Source organism: Dipteris shenzhenensis, chromosome 1 (assembly GCF_047967505.1).
Source record: "Dipteris shenzhenensis isolate YYH24624 ecotype China chromosome 1, Dip_SZ_1.0, whole genome shotgun sequence".
Taxonomy (NCBI): domain Eukaryota; kingdom Viridiplantae; phylum Streptophyta; class Polypodiopsida; order Gleicheniales; family Dipteridaceae; genus Dipteris; species Dipteris shenzhenensis.
In genome coordinates, this window is record NC_141596.1 from 52,625,216 (window position 1) to 52,641,497 (window position 16,282).

Genomic DNA, 16,282 nt, shown 5'->3' on the forward strand with positions numbered 1-16,282 from the left:
ATATCACAGACAACATTGCCAATGCTTATATTGGGATTGAATATGCCAAATACACGCAGCAGGATGTTCTACTCTTGCAGGTAGATATTGCAAAAGCCTTTGACACAGTTCAATGGGATTTCATTACGCAAACTATGCGAGATTTGGGGTTTGGACAAAAAATGCAGCAGGTTATTTACTGGCTTTACAGAGATAGCAATGCGGCTTGCATTATCTCTGGGGATATCTCTGATGAGTGGACTCTTCGTTGTTTGGTCCGCCAGGGAAGCCCTCTCAGTGCTTTACTGTATGCCATTGCTACTCATCCTATGCTGCAATATATTGATCATCTTGTGGCTACAGGATCACTTCATGACTTGGAATTGGATGCTAATCGCAGCATGGTTGCTCAAGCTTATGCTGATGATTCTTTCTTTACCTCGAAGAATACGCCCCATGATCTTGGTGCCTTGATGCAAGCCCTCTCTATTTATGGTTTGGCAGCTGGACTTCATGTTCATTTTCAGAAGTCTAAGCTGCTCTCTTTGCATTCCAAAGACTGGCATAGTCTATTATGGCCCGGGGATATCATTCCACCCACTTAGTTTGTTCGTCATCTCGCCGACAACAAACTGATTGGGTTTTGGCTAAGCTTCGGAAAAAGCTTGAGTATTGGAAACTGGCAACCTCGCCTTTGCACGTTCGTCTTCGAATAGTGTAGTCCATCCTTGTGGCATATATTCAATTTTACTTGCCATTGATCATGTTCACTAAGGCAGATCTTACATCTTTCATGTCTGTCTTTATGGAACTCTTCTGGCGATCCAAACATGGCAGAAAAAGTCTCAGGCTGCTTTCGATGCATCACATTTGTTCTCCCAAGATGCATGGTGGATTGAACATCATGGATATTCATGTGCATATTCTTGCCCACAGGGGGAAAATGTTGCTGCAATTTCTACAAGGTGATCAGCCTTGGGCTCTTATGATTAGGACTCTGGTCACTCATATTAATATTTCTGCATTTGGTCATTGGCAACTCGATCACTGGGATTTCTTTTTTGGCTGCACTAATGGCACTTTGCCTGGATGCCCTTTTGTCTCCAGCTTGCTTCTTGACTGGAAGCATGTTCTTTCTCATCTAGAATGGAATGGACGGCAATCTTTGCTTGGGAATTCTTTGAGAGCTGAAAGCATTCACTGGTCGAAAGTCTTTCAGCCTCCCTTGGCTTTACAGGAACCTCGACGTTCCTACTTTGTCTCATTTAAAGGCATCACCTCGGTTGCTGATGTTATAGATAATGCTGGTACTGTGCTCCCCTTTTCTCTAGCAGCCACTACATATGGATTGGGCTCTCATTATCGTCCTTTGTGGCGACAAATTACTTCTATGCTTTCGCCCTTTGTTCCGATTCCTCCTTTGGAACTCCAGGACCGACTGGAAGATTGGACTTTGACTTCTCCAGGGTCCTCTTCTCGTCCTCTAAGGCTATCTCAGATTACTGTACCTGCATTGTATAAAATCCTTTTGCCTCAACCTTGGGTTTCAGAGAGAGGTGATTCTGTTTGGCGAATGCATCGCCCAGCCAAGTGGTGGAGGAAAAGATTACAACTACTTTGGGCCTATAAAGTACCACTTCGGCAACAGAGTTCCTTTGGGAGTGTTTCCATCTGGACAGCTATTAGCTCGTCGACACATTGCTCCTGCACTTTGCCATAGATTATCTGCTTCTTCGGAGACTGTGCCTCACTTGTTTTGGCATTGTCCGTGCTCTCATGAGTTTTTTGATCTGCTTCAACAGCACCTACAAGCGAGATTCCCATCTGTTCCGTTTGGGAAGTTCTTCTAGCTATTTGGGTTTCATCCATCTAGACCGGAGTTTTACCTTTTCTTCGTTTGGGTTTGCTATTGGGCACTATGGACTTTATGGACATATAGGAATTGTAAAGTCTTTGGTGATCCTACTTTCTCTCTGTTTGGCTTTTTTAGGCGTTCACTGCAGCAATCTTTCTTTGATTGCTTGCAGACCCGCTGCATAGATCATGACGTCTTTTTGGCATATACTGAAATTTTCAGTTGATGTAATTGTAGCACCTTTGTTTGAGGTTGCTACTCATATAATATAATCAATCAATGATTTCACCAAAAAAAAAGGTGTGAAAGTGCGATGGAGAGCTATGGAGCCCCCGCAACCCTAGTCGACCCTCCGGCCCCCTCTGTTTCTATTCCGTCTTCCTTTGGTCACCTCCCAGTCCCATCCGTACCTTCCATACAGCAGTCCCAGCCCTGTTTTGTTCAGTCGAGCTCTTCATCTTGCTCTTTGACTAATGTGGTAGAGTGGTGTTCCTGGAGCGGGTTTTTTTGCTTATGTGATGCCTTGGGATCCCCTATTTGATCCGTCTACCTCTCTTTTGACCCATTGTTCGGTTTGGATTACCCTTAAAGCGCTGCCTGTGCCTCTTCTCTTGTGAAGAGCTTTGTTGGGTGTTCTTCCTCATGGACAACTCTTGGCACGACGACATATTGCTTCCTCTATTTGTCGTAGATGTCTGCCTCCGAGAGAGACTCTGCCGCATCTCTTTTGGCATTGTCCTTCCTCTCGTGCTTTCTTGGACTTCCTTGGGCAGATTTTGAGAGCTCGGTTTCCTCAGATTGCTTTTGGCAAGTTCTTATGGCTTTTTGGTGTACATCCACCCCGACAAAAGTTTGATTTCTTTTTTGTTTGGGTTCGGTACTAGGCACTCTGGACTCTCTGAAAGGATCGTAATCATAGGATCTTTGGTGATCCTATTTTTTCCACTTTCTCTTTCTTTAGACACTCTTTGCAACAATTGCTTTTTGATTACTTGCAATCTCGTGTCTTTGATCATGATGTATATTTGTCCTCCAGTGAGATTTTCTCTTGATGTATTATAGCTCTCCCTTTCTGGGATAGCTTCTTTGTAATATAATGACTCAAAGATTCCCAAAAAAACAAAAAAAAAAGTGTGTGTGTGTGAGAGAGAGAGAGAGAGAGATGGAGAGGCATACCATTCAGTCCCTCAGCAAGACCAGATGGCTCTGACAACTGCAAACATAGGCGTGTGAAAGGAGATTCAAAATTCTATCCTAACACAAATAATACAATGAGAACAAACTTGTTTTTCTCTCTATATCCACATTTTTTCACACTTCGAGAAAAGACTGAAATAGTTCATATGAAATCGGAAATCTCGTAACACAGAAAGGGTACAGAAGCTATGGCAAGACCGGGGAAAGATGCAATATTACAAACAGAAAATTAATCCGTTGAACAAGTATGAATTGCAGAATTACCTTGGGGAAGATATATCAATGTTCAAGAGGCATTTAATTTGTAAAATGAGGACCAGATCACATGACCTAGATGCACATAAATATAATGACAATAGGGACCCCCTAAAAAATATGTGGAGTAGCCAGCCAAAAAGCTAGGGGAGCTTACTAAAAGGAGTGTTATAACATTGCAACAAACTATTCGAGCTGGCACACAAACTAGCCAAACAAGTACTCACAACATAGCAAGCTTTGTAAAGTTTTTCTTTCCATTGGATGTAAAAGACCACTATTAGTTGACAGTGAGCACTAGTCCCATAAGTCCCATAGATCCTAAAGGGTCCCAAGTAGACTTTATAACAAGCAATTCAACCATGCCGTATGTCATGGCTTTTCACCCAGCAGGAGCACTACAACCATTGTACCGATACACAAGGCAGGATATCCCATGGACACTAGGAACTACCCACTCTTATGGTTTGCCACAATCTGGCAAAGATATATGGATCGGTACTAGAGAGGGAGATTAGAAGCCACACAGAGGGTCATGGACAGCAGGCTCTTGGGCAGGTAGGTTTTCAGAGACAACACTCCACCTCAGATCACATCTTCACCTTGGTACTAGAGAGGGAGATTAGCAGCCACATAGAGGGTCATGGGCAGCAGGCTCTTGGGCAAGTAGGTTTTCGGAGATAGCACTCCACCTTGGATCACATCTTCACCTTGAGGACTATCATTGAGGAGGTGAACTCGAGGCATCCAAAAGTCTATACTTGTTTTGTAGACTTTCGGAAGGCCTTCGACATTGTTCCACGTTTCCACTTGATCAAGAGATTACAGGAGTTGTAGCCCACAGAGACAATGATTTGGGGGGTGATGAGCCTATATGAGTCTGTCAGAGGGATAGTACGTGCCCCAGGAGGTCTATCGGATTGGATTGAGAGCACTATCGGAGTGAATCAAGGCTGCCCCCTCTCACCAACTCTTTTCATGATCTATATCGATGAGATTATATCCTTGTAGACCGCATAGGAGGAGAGGGTTCACTTTTGGCTGACTTGATGGTGTAGATACTGTTGTACGCAGATGACAGAGTGCTGATATCATCCTTAGCAGAGGGATTGCCATGGGTACCACTGCTTCACAACCATACACCAGCCTGAAAGGTGTTAACCCTAGGGCCACCTTGTGTGCTTTCCTGAGTGCCCAAAGCACTGAGTCTAAATGCTGATCCCAATCCTGTGGGTGATCAGCAAATGTTATTCTGTAAACCTTTTTCATGAGTTTGTTGGAGCTTTCAGCCAATTCATTGGCCTAAAAGGTGTTAACCCTGTGGCCACCTTGTGTGCTGTCTTGAGTGCCCAAAGCACTGAGTCTAAATGATGATCCCAATCCTGTGGGTGATCAGCAAATGTTCTTCTGTAAACCTTTTTCAAGAGCTTGTTGGAGCTTTCAGCCAATCCATTGGCTTGTGGGTAATATGCTGTGGATTTTTTGTGCAGCATCATGTGCATCTTGGTCATTTTTGTGATGGTTTTGTTAATGAAATGGATTCCTCTGTCAGATACAATCTCAATGGGAACACCAAATCTGGTTACAATATTGTGATACAAAAAATGTGCAACTATTCTAGCTTTGCATGTCTTCAATGCTACAGCCTCAACCCATTTAGTGCAATAATCAGTAGCACCAAGAATATATTGATTACCTGAGAATTTGACTACAGGTTTGATTGGTTCAATAAAGTCCAATCCCCACTTTTGAAAAGGTCCCAATGGAAGAATGGGCTGATGTGGCATTCTATCACTATCCATTGCTCTATCATCCCTTTGACATGACAAGCATGATTTGGCATAATTGCGCGCATCTTTTAATACTGTGGGCCACCATAATCCTGCCTGCAAGATTTTCTTGCCCATGATATCACCTGAGAAGTGACCTCCTGCTGTCCCTCCATGTGCCTTTGCTAACACAGCTTTTTGCTCATGGTCTTGGACACACCTTCTGACGACCTGGTCAATACCTCTTCTGTACAATACTCCAGCAATGATAAGGAAAGGTCTGCTTTGCAATACTAACTTTTTTCTTTGATCCCTATTCAATGTTTCTGGAGTCAGTCCATCACTAAGGAAAAATAACATCTTGTCATACCAGTTTGGTAGTTCTTCTATCCTTACCATAAATATACTTGCATCAGGGAGTTCATCTGGGATGCCAGTTGAAGCTTCTCCTGACTGGAGTTTGCTCAAATAATCAGCTATGGCATGTTGTTTTCCTGGTGTATGCACCACGGTGTAATCAAAATCTTGTAACAAAAGCATCCATCTTGCAAGCCTTCCTGTTAGTTGCTGTTTATTTACCAACTAAATCAAATCTTGGTCATCAACATGAAAATTTACCTTATTAGCCAGTAAACAACATCGAAATTATGCAATGCATAAATCATACTAAGTGCCTCTCTGTCTGTAACTGCATAGTTTCTTTCATGTTTGGTTAAGATCCTACTTGCATAGTACACAGGTCGGAACCATTTTGGTATTTTCTGTTGCATTAGTACTACACCAACTGGTTGTTGGTTGTCATTGTTTCCCAAGTTCATTTCCTCCAAGTCATCCTGCCTGACCCTGGCACTTTTTTGCATTTGTTCTTCAAACTGTATTTCTGCCTCCATGATTGCTTTCTCAGCTGACTTAGAAGTGATGTCTTCTGGTGTATCATGTTTATTTGCATCAGTGTCTTTTGTTGTATTTGTTTCTGTGAAAACCTGAACCGATTGGTTTTCGACTTTGTTCAGTTCTGCAGCAGTCGGATTTGTGCGGGAATGTGGTATCTGCTGATTTGAACCTGTATATTGATCAATAATCTTAATAACATCAATCTCAAAAATAGGATATACACTGGGGTTCCTTTTGAGGAAAATTTATTCTTCATCTTCATCAAAATCTGGAATCATATTGATTCCCTCTACTTGCAGTGGCTGTGTTTTTCTTGGAAAACACTTTAACTTTCTTTTTCCCTTTCCTGATAGCGATTCTCTTTGAGCCCCAGTCTTGCTTGACCATGGCAGCTCTTCACCATGGCCTACCCAATAGCATTAAGCAGGCAGAATCTTTTTCCTCCATTTGGAGTACTACAAATGTGACTGTGAATGTGAGTCCCATGATTGTAATCTCTTGCCCTCTCAGTATTCCAAGAGGTTGAATTCTCCTTTGGTCACCCATCCTCACTTAGAATGGTGCTGGAACTAATTTATTGCAGTAAAATTTTTTGAATAAATCTTTTGAGAGGATATTGACACCTGAGCCTCCATCAACCAGTACTTTTGGGATTCTCTGCCTTTTGTAGTCTACATCAATGAGTGGTACTTGGTAGTCGACATCTTCAACTGTTGATGAGTAAATATCGAGAATTTCCTCTTCATCATTACTCGGTTGTTGAGCTTGTGTTGGATGTGATTCTTCTCCATGCAATCTCTTGCAAATTTGATGTTTGAAAGCTGGAACCAAGTTCAGTAGTTGATCCAGAATAATTTGTAACTTGGAATACATTAACTCTTGGAAAAAGAGTGTGTTGTCCTCATTTTGCATGCTAGTGTCTTGCTACACCTCTTGGGCTTTTGTAGTAGTAGCCTTACTTCCTTGAGTTGTTTTAGCCTGGATCATAGTTTGTGGTTCTGTCTATTCAGTTGTATTCTTTAATTCTGGAAACTCCGGTGCTGTTCCGACATGAAAGTTTGTTTTCTGTTTTGGAGTGGCATTTTGACTTGAGTAAGTATTTTATGGATGTGGGATCTTCGCGGGAAACTGTCCTGATGGATTGCTACTGCATTGTAAATTTGTAGCATGATTGTTGCGTTATTGTTGGTGTGCAGGCGGACTACAATCGGATCTGTTGATACCGCATTATCCCTTTGTTTCTGTTATTCCATTGTTCTTTTTTGACATCATGTGAGGCGTTATTATGTAGTACTTGTTGCAATGCTTTCTGAGTTTGATTTGGCCAATTCATTGGCTTGGCTGTTTCCCTTGGGGCATCTCCTAGCCCATGTAGTGGCTTTGTATTCTTCGATCTTATAACTGTCAAAGCCTGAACATTTCTTTGATTGCGTTGATTGTTGTGGTTGTACTCCTGATGGATGGGCTCTAGATAGACCATATGTATTCCTGTAGGAGGCTATTGCTGATGATTTTGATTGTTCCTTTCGTCGTAGTGAATAATGGGTATACCTCTCTCTTTCCTGTGCTTGCACCAAAGCTCACATGGTGGACCTTGCCTATGGCCATCTATACCACAGTAGGTGCAAGCTTGGTCTTGGATTTGCCTTTCCTGCTGGTTCCCCCATGGTTGTTGATTTGGCCTTCTTAGAGCAGCATTTTGATATCTTTGTTGTGGTAGTCTTGCCGCTGCTATTTGATTAGCAGGTATTGCTGGTGCTTGATTCTGTTGTTGTTGAATGTAAGGTGGTACTCTGCCTCTGTAATTGGGATTGTACCAGCATTTTTCTTTGTCGTGATTGTCCTTTTTGCAGATTCGCATGGAACTTTTCATTGTTGTGGGGGTGGCTTTAAGCTTTGCAGCTGGTCTTTAATCATCTTCTCCAACTTGGAGATTTTTTTTGCTGTCTTTTTTGCTGTGGATTTTTCTTTCAGCTTTTGCTTTTTGTCTTTCTTCTTTTTCTTTGAGTATTTTTTGTCTTCTTGGATTTTGATGCTCTACCAAGTCTTCTCTCTGCTCTTTGGGCAGCTTCCACCATATGGTTAAAATCATTTGCTCCTCCAAGCTGGTCCCTACCAGCTATTGCAGTTCTCAACTCCTGGTTTAATCCTTTGCAGAAAAAGTCTCTCAGTTGCTCCTGGGTAGGTCTTTGATTTGTTGTTAGCCTTCTGTTGAGGTTTCTAAACATCTCTGAATAGTTCTCAACCATGAGATCTTTCTGTTTCATTATTCTCAGCTTTTTCAAAAATGTCCTCTGGTGTTTTCTCTTTTCTAAAACGACTTAAGAAAGCAATCTTTAATTCATCATAAGTGTGAAAATGTGCAATACCATACCACATAAATCAATTCATTGCTTTACCATTGAATGTCACAGCAAATTGCTCTTTCTTGGTCTCATCTGGCAATTGTCCAAATCCACTAGCTGTCCATCTTGTCTCAAATTGCCCAACATGGCTGTCACGGTCTTGACCTTTCTTGCCAGTAAACTTTGCAGATTTGACCAATGGGTTCTGTATTTTGTGCAGAGCGTGAACTTGAACTTGATTTTTGACAGGCTTCTTTTTCTTCTTCTTTGGAGGTGGTGGGAGAGGGTTGAAATTCAATTGCTTCCTTGCAGTCACAAAGACACTGGCTGCAATATTAGTGGCAAGTGTTGGAGTGGATAGCATTAATCTTTCTAGCTCAATTTTTGCTTCGTGCACTTCCTGGCTATGTAAGGAATTATATGAGGAACTTGTCCCACTAGGAATATAATCAGGGCCGCGAAAGATATCCTCTGGATCATCTATTTGGGAAGCAACCTCTACCTGAGCTTTATTTTGTGTAAAATATGCTATACCGATATGGCGAGGCGACGTTTTCTCTCTGAAGCTATCCGACATGAGCTAGTCGTTCCATGAAAGGAAAAGGAGAGAGAGAGAGAGGATTACAGTAGCTTACCGGGTGGTAGAAATGTGTTGCTGTCAGCTAAGCTTTGCGTGCTGTCCTGACAGTGGATTTGTAATGTTGATGCTATGATCTTCTTTGCCGATTTTGATGTACTTTGCTTGTTTCGGTGTGTTGTTGATGTTGTTGTTGTACGTCGCTTTTCCAATAGGAGTCCGACTGTCAGCTATTTTTTGATTGTTGATGTGGTTGTCGGGGTTTGCTTTGTGAGTTGCGGTTTGAAGCCTTGAGCCTTGCTGGATTCAAACAATTGCTCCTATAGTTGCCGCTGAATGACAACTTTCATGCAGTCTAGTCCAAGTTCTCCTTTGCTTTTCGATACGGATATGCAGTGTGTTGAAGTAGCGCTGAGAGATCCTCCTCTACTAGTGTATTCACTAGAATAGAATTTCCTATGTTTTTCGACATTTGCTACCGTATGCGGTTGCTAATGTCGTTTGTAATCGTGGGCGTATTCGCTGGCTTTGTACACGCATGTGCGATCCTACGACACAATTGTGAGCTTGATGTTTTTCAGAGTTGCGGTTTGTATCTTTCTCTGTTTGTTGTTTCACGTCCTAATTGATAGTGGTTCTTGTTGTGCGTTGAGCGAAAACCGGCAATTCTGGAGAGGAACACTGACAGGATCGCCAATAGTGTTCAGAGTGTCTTCAGACAAGTGAAAAACACAAACACATTTCTACTCCTAACAACAAGGTGCCAGCAGTCGGAGTATAGTCGGACAGTAGACGGACTATAAAAGACTATCACGAGATGTAAAGAGGACAGAGAGGAAATCTTACAAAAGGTAGTATGCTTCTTGTATATTATGTTTTTGACAAAGAATACATCAACTCAACAACTCAAACCCTCAAGAGGAGCTGATACAAGTTTTTATAGCCATCTGAGATCAGTCCAACTGTTGTAAGGCAACAGTAAGTTTCAAAATATAACAGTCCTAGTAAAAAACATTATATGGTGGATCATGCCACCAAGGAGTGCTGTTAGGGACAGTTACAACTGTCCCTACAGTTACAAAATGATCCCACTACCTTGTTCTAATAACTCCCTCTTACCAGAGGTGTACTTAACCTATCCCATGGTTAGTGTTCACGTGGGTGGAGGCTATGCCTTCAACAGTCCTCCTCCTGAATTATTGGAAGTGTCGGAAGTGGTATGTGGCACCTCTGCTTCTGTCTTGCGTTTAGAGTCTTCTTTGGCTTCAACATCTGTCTCGTCCTTTCCCTTCCCAGTTCTTTATCAAGGGTAGCTACTTGGGGATCCTGTTGAGTTGTTTCTTGATTCTCTACCTCCGGAAGGTTCCCTTACATTCCTTTGAGAGTCTCCTGTATCATGGAGGGCTGAGTGAAAATCTCCAACCTTTGCATGGGAGGGTCTTTCTCCTTCTTGCTGCTCGTTTGGGGAGTGCTAAAATGATTGCGTGTGAAAGGACGTGTGACTAATCCTCCCTTAAACTCTTGTACAACCCTCGAGTAAGAGGGCTTAGTCACACCTCCTCTTATAGGCTCTCTAGGAGAGAGACTTCAGGATATATCTCTGCCAGTTCCTCCTCTGCGCAACTCACTCCAAGTTTCACCTCCATAGCTGAAGTTCTTCTGACTGTAGAGTGGAGGAACGTTCAGCGAGGAGCTAAACTCTTTGGCCCAGTTAATTCTGGGAAAGCGAAGCTCTCCCTTATCATGCAACGAAGTAGGCATGTATCTGATGTGACTAGGCGTCACCTCATGCAATCCACATTAGGCTCAGATGCTGGGCTAGATATGGGTGTTGAGGCCAAGTTGGGGGAAAGTTCCTTCCCTCCACAGTACACCTCCATCTCTCTGTTATATCTTGTCTCATTAGTTTATCATTGATCTTAGAGTTAGGCTCTTACTCAAAGCGACATAGGGCAAAGATTTCAGACTTACAGATCCGTCCACCAAGGCTGCCTGATTTCTTTACATCTTTGTGGCTAAGGCAACAAGTCACTCCCTTTGTTCGCATGCACACTTCACTGGGCTTCATCTTGCCATTAGACCTCTTCACAAGGCGCTTGAGAATGAAACAGCTATATTCCTAGAGGCCTCCCTCAAGAATTTACAATATTTCAGAGCCTCAGATTTAGGATGAGAGGGACAGACAAGCCATCCTATGGAATCAGGTCTTTGTTGATTACTTGGGATGTCTATTGGGCTATTGGGATACATGCAATTGGATGGACGTCTAGATGGGAAGGGCATCCTCTTGCACTGTTGGCACTTGGAGAGTCTTTACGGGGTTACCCTTGCCTGAGCAGCACACTATCGCTCAAGGCTTAGGAGATACTCAGACACTCACCCCAAAGATTGACATAGCTGTACCCCTTGATCATTCTGAGGATACAAAGATTCACTAGCTATGTGTCTTCTTGGCACATGCATTCCTTATATAGATTATTTGCATCCTTTGGGACCAAGGAGGAGATACAGCTCTTTGGTTGCAAAGAGTTGGAAGACTAGTCAGACTGATAGAGCAATTCTTCATACGATTAGAGTGGTCAACTTCACCGATGGCCAATGGTACATAGATCCTCTCTGCATGGGGTTATCCATGGCATCTTTGGCTCCATGGTAGATGCCCACTCCAGCACCTACCATGGGAAACTGAAGAGTGGCACTGGATTGATGGCGCATCATAGGACAGCAAAAGCTGCCTAAAAGTCAAACAGGCCTGAACATTTCCAACATCTCAGTCCTTCCCTTGCACCATCAGATCCATCCAAAAAGTACCCCACAACAACTTGAATGATGATTACAAATTTTTGCAATGCAAGCTCCCTCAGGAGGAGTCTGAACTTTGCCTATAGAACTGATGACACATTCCCTAGCTTTCACTGTATCGGACCTCCCTTTGGAGCCCTGCCCAATCACCCCCCAAGTTGTATACTCATAGTCTCTTCCACCAGGAACTAGACTATCTTTACATTGCTAATCTATGCAGTCCAAAGGGGACATTCATGTCCCCCCAAAGCTGCCTCAAAATCAAACAAACCCCAAACATTTCCACATTCCAGACCTTCACTTGCACCATCAGATCCACCCAAAAAGTACGCCACAACAGCTTGTGTGATGTTAGAGATCCAGGTACCCGATACAAGGGGATTCACATAATAATTTCCCTCAGGATAAGACTCAATTTCTCTTGGATTGGATTGATTGACAGTAATTGATCTACCACCAAAAGATATAGAATGAAGAGGATTTGATGAAGCCTCTCTTGACAATAACTATTAAAGAATCCTGCCAGAAATTCCTAGAGAAGAAAGATGTTCAACTATCAAAAACCTAAAAATGTGAAGTAAACATGGTTCTTTGTATATATCCCCAATAAGCTGGTTCCATATTTTTCCCAAATTCTTAGACGGTTTTGAGCCTCCATTGTTGGTAGGGAATGTACTAGATGCAGCAATTGAACTTCATAGTGGAGGTGAAAGACGGTGAAGAAGACCAAACTGAGCAACTTACACATTTTTGGAAGACTATATCTTCCATGTTGGCCCAATTTTTCAATAATATCATGATCTTGCTACATCCACCCTAACTGAAAATTCCATTGTTGAAAAAAAAAAAGTCTAGGTTGTCCATCATTTCTTGGAACGTGAGAGGACTGAACGGCCGCAGATTTACCTCAGATGCAGATGGTCGTAGTTCCTAGATTGCAGTTGCTTAGGGACTCCCTTCGGTTTATTTCCTCAAGGTCCCCTCTAGACATTGTGCTTATCCACGAGCATGAGCTCTCCCAGGACAGGATTGACAGATGCAGATCCTTACTCAAAGGACAGAGCCGGACATATTGGAGCCCAGCGGATGGTACGAGGGGAGGAGTTTGCATTTCAGTTTCAGCTAGGTGGGCCTCAGAGATCACCCAAGAGGGTACATTAGTGGAGAGCAGAGCATGCTATGTTATTCTTCACATTGAGAGCACAGCAGTTGGTGTTCTCAATGTGTATGCCCCCACGGATCCAGCCCATAGACGTGCTTTTTGGAGACAGCTCAGAGAGTCCCTTCCTCAGGCAGACACCTGGATTGTTGGAGGAGACTTCAACATGGTTGAATTCTCTGAAGACAAGGCGGGTCAAACTGTGGGTGGCCTTTCTGATAGGGAGAGAGTGGAGTGGGACAGTTTTGTTTTGCATGCTGGACTTCATGATGCAGCTCGATTGGATGACTTTCGTCACTTGGCTGACAGTCTTCAGTTCTCGTGGTCGAGGGTTTTCCATGGCTCTCTTTCTTGGGTCGGACTCGACAGGTTTTATATTGGCCAATGGGGCCAGGCCAGAGGAGGACAGATCAGAATCCGCCCGGGTTATGTTTTATCTGACCATGCTCCAGTCCTTTTACAGATTTTGCCTACATCTCGATTGGAGAGCACAGGCTCAGTGAGAGTTTCGGATTTTGTTTTTCAGGATACAGAGTTCGTGGAACAGTTGAGAAAGGCTTGGTTGTCAGTGGACACTCCTCTGGAATAGGGCTGGTTGACGTGGGTAGAAGGGGCTTTGGCTAGAGTCAGCACGGCCTGCCAGGTGAGGGCAAAAGAGGAGAAGGAAAAACTCAGAATCAGAGATCGGAACGCAAGAGCGGAGGTATCCAGACTTCAGAGATTGATTCAGAGTTTTCCTCATTCTCTTTTCATCAGAGGGCAGCTTTTGGAGGCCCAGGAGAGACTAGAGGAGATTCAGAGCAGGAGGGTATAGTTCAGGTTTTACTCCCAGCAGACTTTCTGGATTCAGAAGGGGGATAGATGCTCTAGAGAGTTTTTCAGGGCAGTGGGTCAGAGATACTCTTCGGACAGTCTTCGTAGACTGGTGGATGAGGCCGGGACTCTTCAGACGGACCCTCACCGTCTTGTTGAGCTCACTTCTGATTTCTATTCCACTCTTTACACAGCCGATCCAGTCACCGAGGAGATGATCAGAGCCAGAGAGGAGATCTGGAGCCATATTCCCCTGATGGTCTCAGACAGGATGAGTCATGTTTTGGATAGCCCATTATCACTCCTGGAGATCACGGACGCGTTACATGAGTTGCCCAGAGACAGATGCCCGGGGGAGGATGGTTTGTCGCCACTTTTTTTCAGAGCTCTTTGGGATACGATTGGGCCTCATCTACTCTCTGCCTTTTCAGAGGCTCTTGATGCAGGATCTTTGGGCGAGACTTTATGCATAGGTTTGATTTGTCTCATCCCGAAAGGGGGAGACAAGACAGTCCTACGTAATTGGAGACCCATTACACTTCTAGGGACAGCCTATAAGATCCTAGCGAAGACCTTGGCTCTTCGCCTAAAGCCTTTGTTGCCAGATATCATCAGAGCTACTCAGACAGGATTTGTCCAAGATCGGAGTATCTTGGATAACATCTTTACTTTTTGGGAGGCCACTCACTGGGCGAAGGAGAGTCAGCAGGAGATTGCTGTTCTTCTTCTCGACTTTGAGAAGGCTTATGATAGGGTGGACTGGGGTTTCTTGGAGGGCACTTTGAGGAGGCTAGGCTTCAGTGATAGATGGATTTCCTGGGTCTCCTCACTTTACTCTCACTCTTCTAGCAGGATGGTGGTCTGTGGAGGCAGAGGACCGCCTTTTCAGCTATCCAGATCGGTACGACAGGGTTGCCCGCTTGCACCTTACCTTTTCCTTTTCGTAGCAGAGGCTATGGGATACTTTATGCAGGCTACCAGTCATGGCACTTTGGGCCTCCATCTACCTATCCGGCGAGAGCAGGAGCTTTTGGACACTGAGTTTGCTGACAACACGGCACTGACAGTCAGAGGAGATGCGTATAGTCTCGCTACTGCTATGGATTCAATTGACAAGTTCTGCTTAGCCTCAGGGGGGCTTGTCAATTGGAACAAATCAAAAGGGATCTGGACTGGAGCTCAGCAGGATACCCCAGCATGGGGAGGAGACAGAGGCTTTGTTTGGATTCCCGGAGGCACCTCTACGAGATATTTAGGCTTCCAGGTTGGCATTGAGGTGTCCCCGTCGCAGCAGTTTGCCCCAGTTCTTGAGAGTATCCGAAGAAAGCTAGCCTATTGGAGTACGGCTAGACTCTCTTTGGCCGGTAGAGCGCTGGTACTCAATCAGGTGCTACTAGCGACTATGTGGTACGTTGCGTCATGTTGGTGCTTTCATGCTGATTCGATCCGCCAGGTGAGGAGATTGCTCCGGAACTTTTTGTGGAGTAGTGGCGACAGTTTTGAGGACACTAGGGCCAGGGTTTCTTGGGATACTATCACTTTACCCTCCTCGCAGGGAGGGCTTGGGGTTCTTGATCCGGAGATGCAGAGCAGAGCCCTTTTAGTCAAACTTCTTGTTACAGGTTTGACTCCAGGAGATCAGCCGTGGAAGCAGTTTTTACTGCATGGGATTCACCAGTGCACCCCTAGAGCGGCAGGCCAGTGGTGGGCAGGTAGAGTCAGTTGGATCTTCCTGACGGACCAGCATTTTCAGCCTTCCTCACCTCTTGTGAAAAGGCTTATTCAAATATGGGATCATTTTCGACAGTACCTCATCAGAGCAGTTCCCTCCTCCAGAGAGGAAATTGCTCGTCAGCCACTTTATCACAACCCCCTAGTTCGGTATCAGGGATCTTCCCTGGTACAAAACTTAGGACTCCCTTGGCCAGATGGCATGCTCAGGGGGTTGTGACAGTTGGAGATTGGTTCAGGGGAGGTGTGGAGATGTCAGAGGAGGAGATCAGAGATAGACACGGACCACTTGGACAGATTGCTGCCACCAGATTATTGATCATGAGAGCTATTCCGCAGGAGTGGAGGGATACGCTTACAGATCCAGCCTATGTTCATCCCATCTCTACTTGGTCAGGTTGTTTTAGTGAGGCTGGGCTATGCATTGGAGTTCGTTTAGGACCGGCACCGTTTACTTATTTCGAGTCGGACTCCTCTCACAGATTGTATCCCACTCAGCCACTGGATCGACAGGAGCTCCTTTGGCAGATGGTCAGGGTCATTGGTTGCCTGGGTAAGGAATGGGTCACAGATCCCTCCAAGTTGACCATTGCAGAGGATCCTAGATGGAGACTTTGGATTTTTCAGGGTCGACCTCTTGCGGAGCTCGACTAGGACCCAGGTGAGTGGATGTGGCCTGCTCCGGTGACAGGCGGCCGTCCTCTTCCCTTCTTCCAGTACTCAACGAGGGCAGGTTACAGGCTTCAGCAGAGAGACTCTCATCACCGACCATCAGCTTCTCAGCATTGGCATTCACAGGGACTTACTGCAGAGCTCTTGCTGAACTACTGGACTCATTTCTGGGGCATTAGTAGAGCCAGGAAAGTATCCTATTTTCTTTGGCTCACTATACATAGGGGTATACCG

The 16,282-nt window shown here is 44.4% G+C and overlaps 1 protein-coding gene across 1 annotated transcript in view; it reads right to left on the bottom strand.

The window, feature by feature from the left end:
- The window catches only part of LOC147906018 (haloacid dehalogenase-like hydrolase family protein), a 279,546-nt gene that overhangs the window by 95,670 nt on the left and 167,594 nt on the right, over positions 1–16,282 (bottom strand). Inside the window, exon 26 of the mRNA XM_087383974.1 lies at positions 3,011–3,047. Coding sequence (XP_087240100.1) covers positions 3,011–3,047 — 37 coding nt within the window. The remainder of the gene's footprint in view (positions 1–3,010; positions 3,048–16,282) is intronic.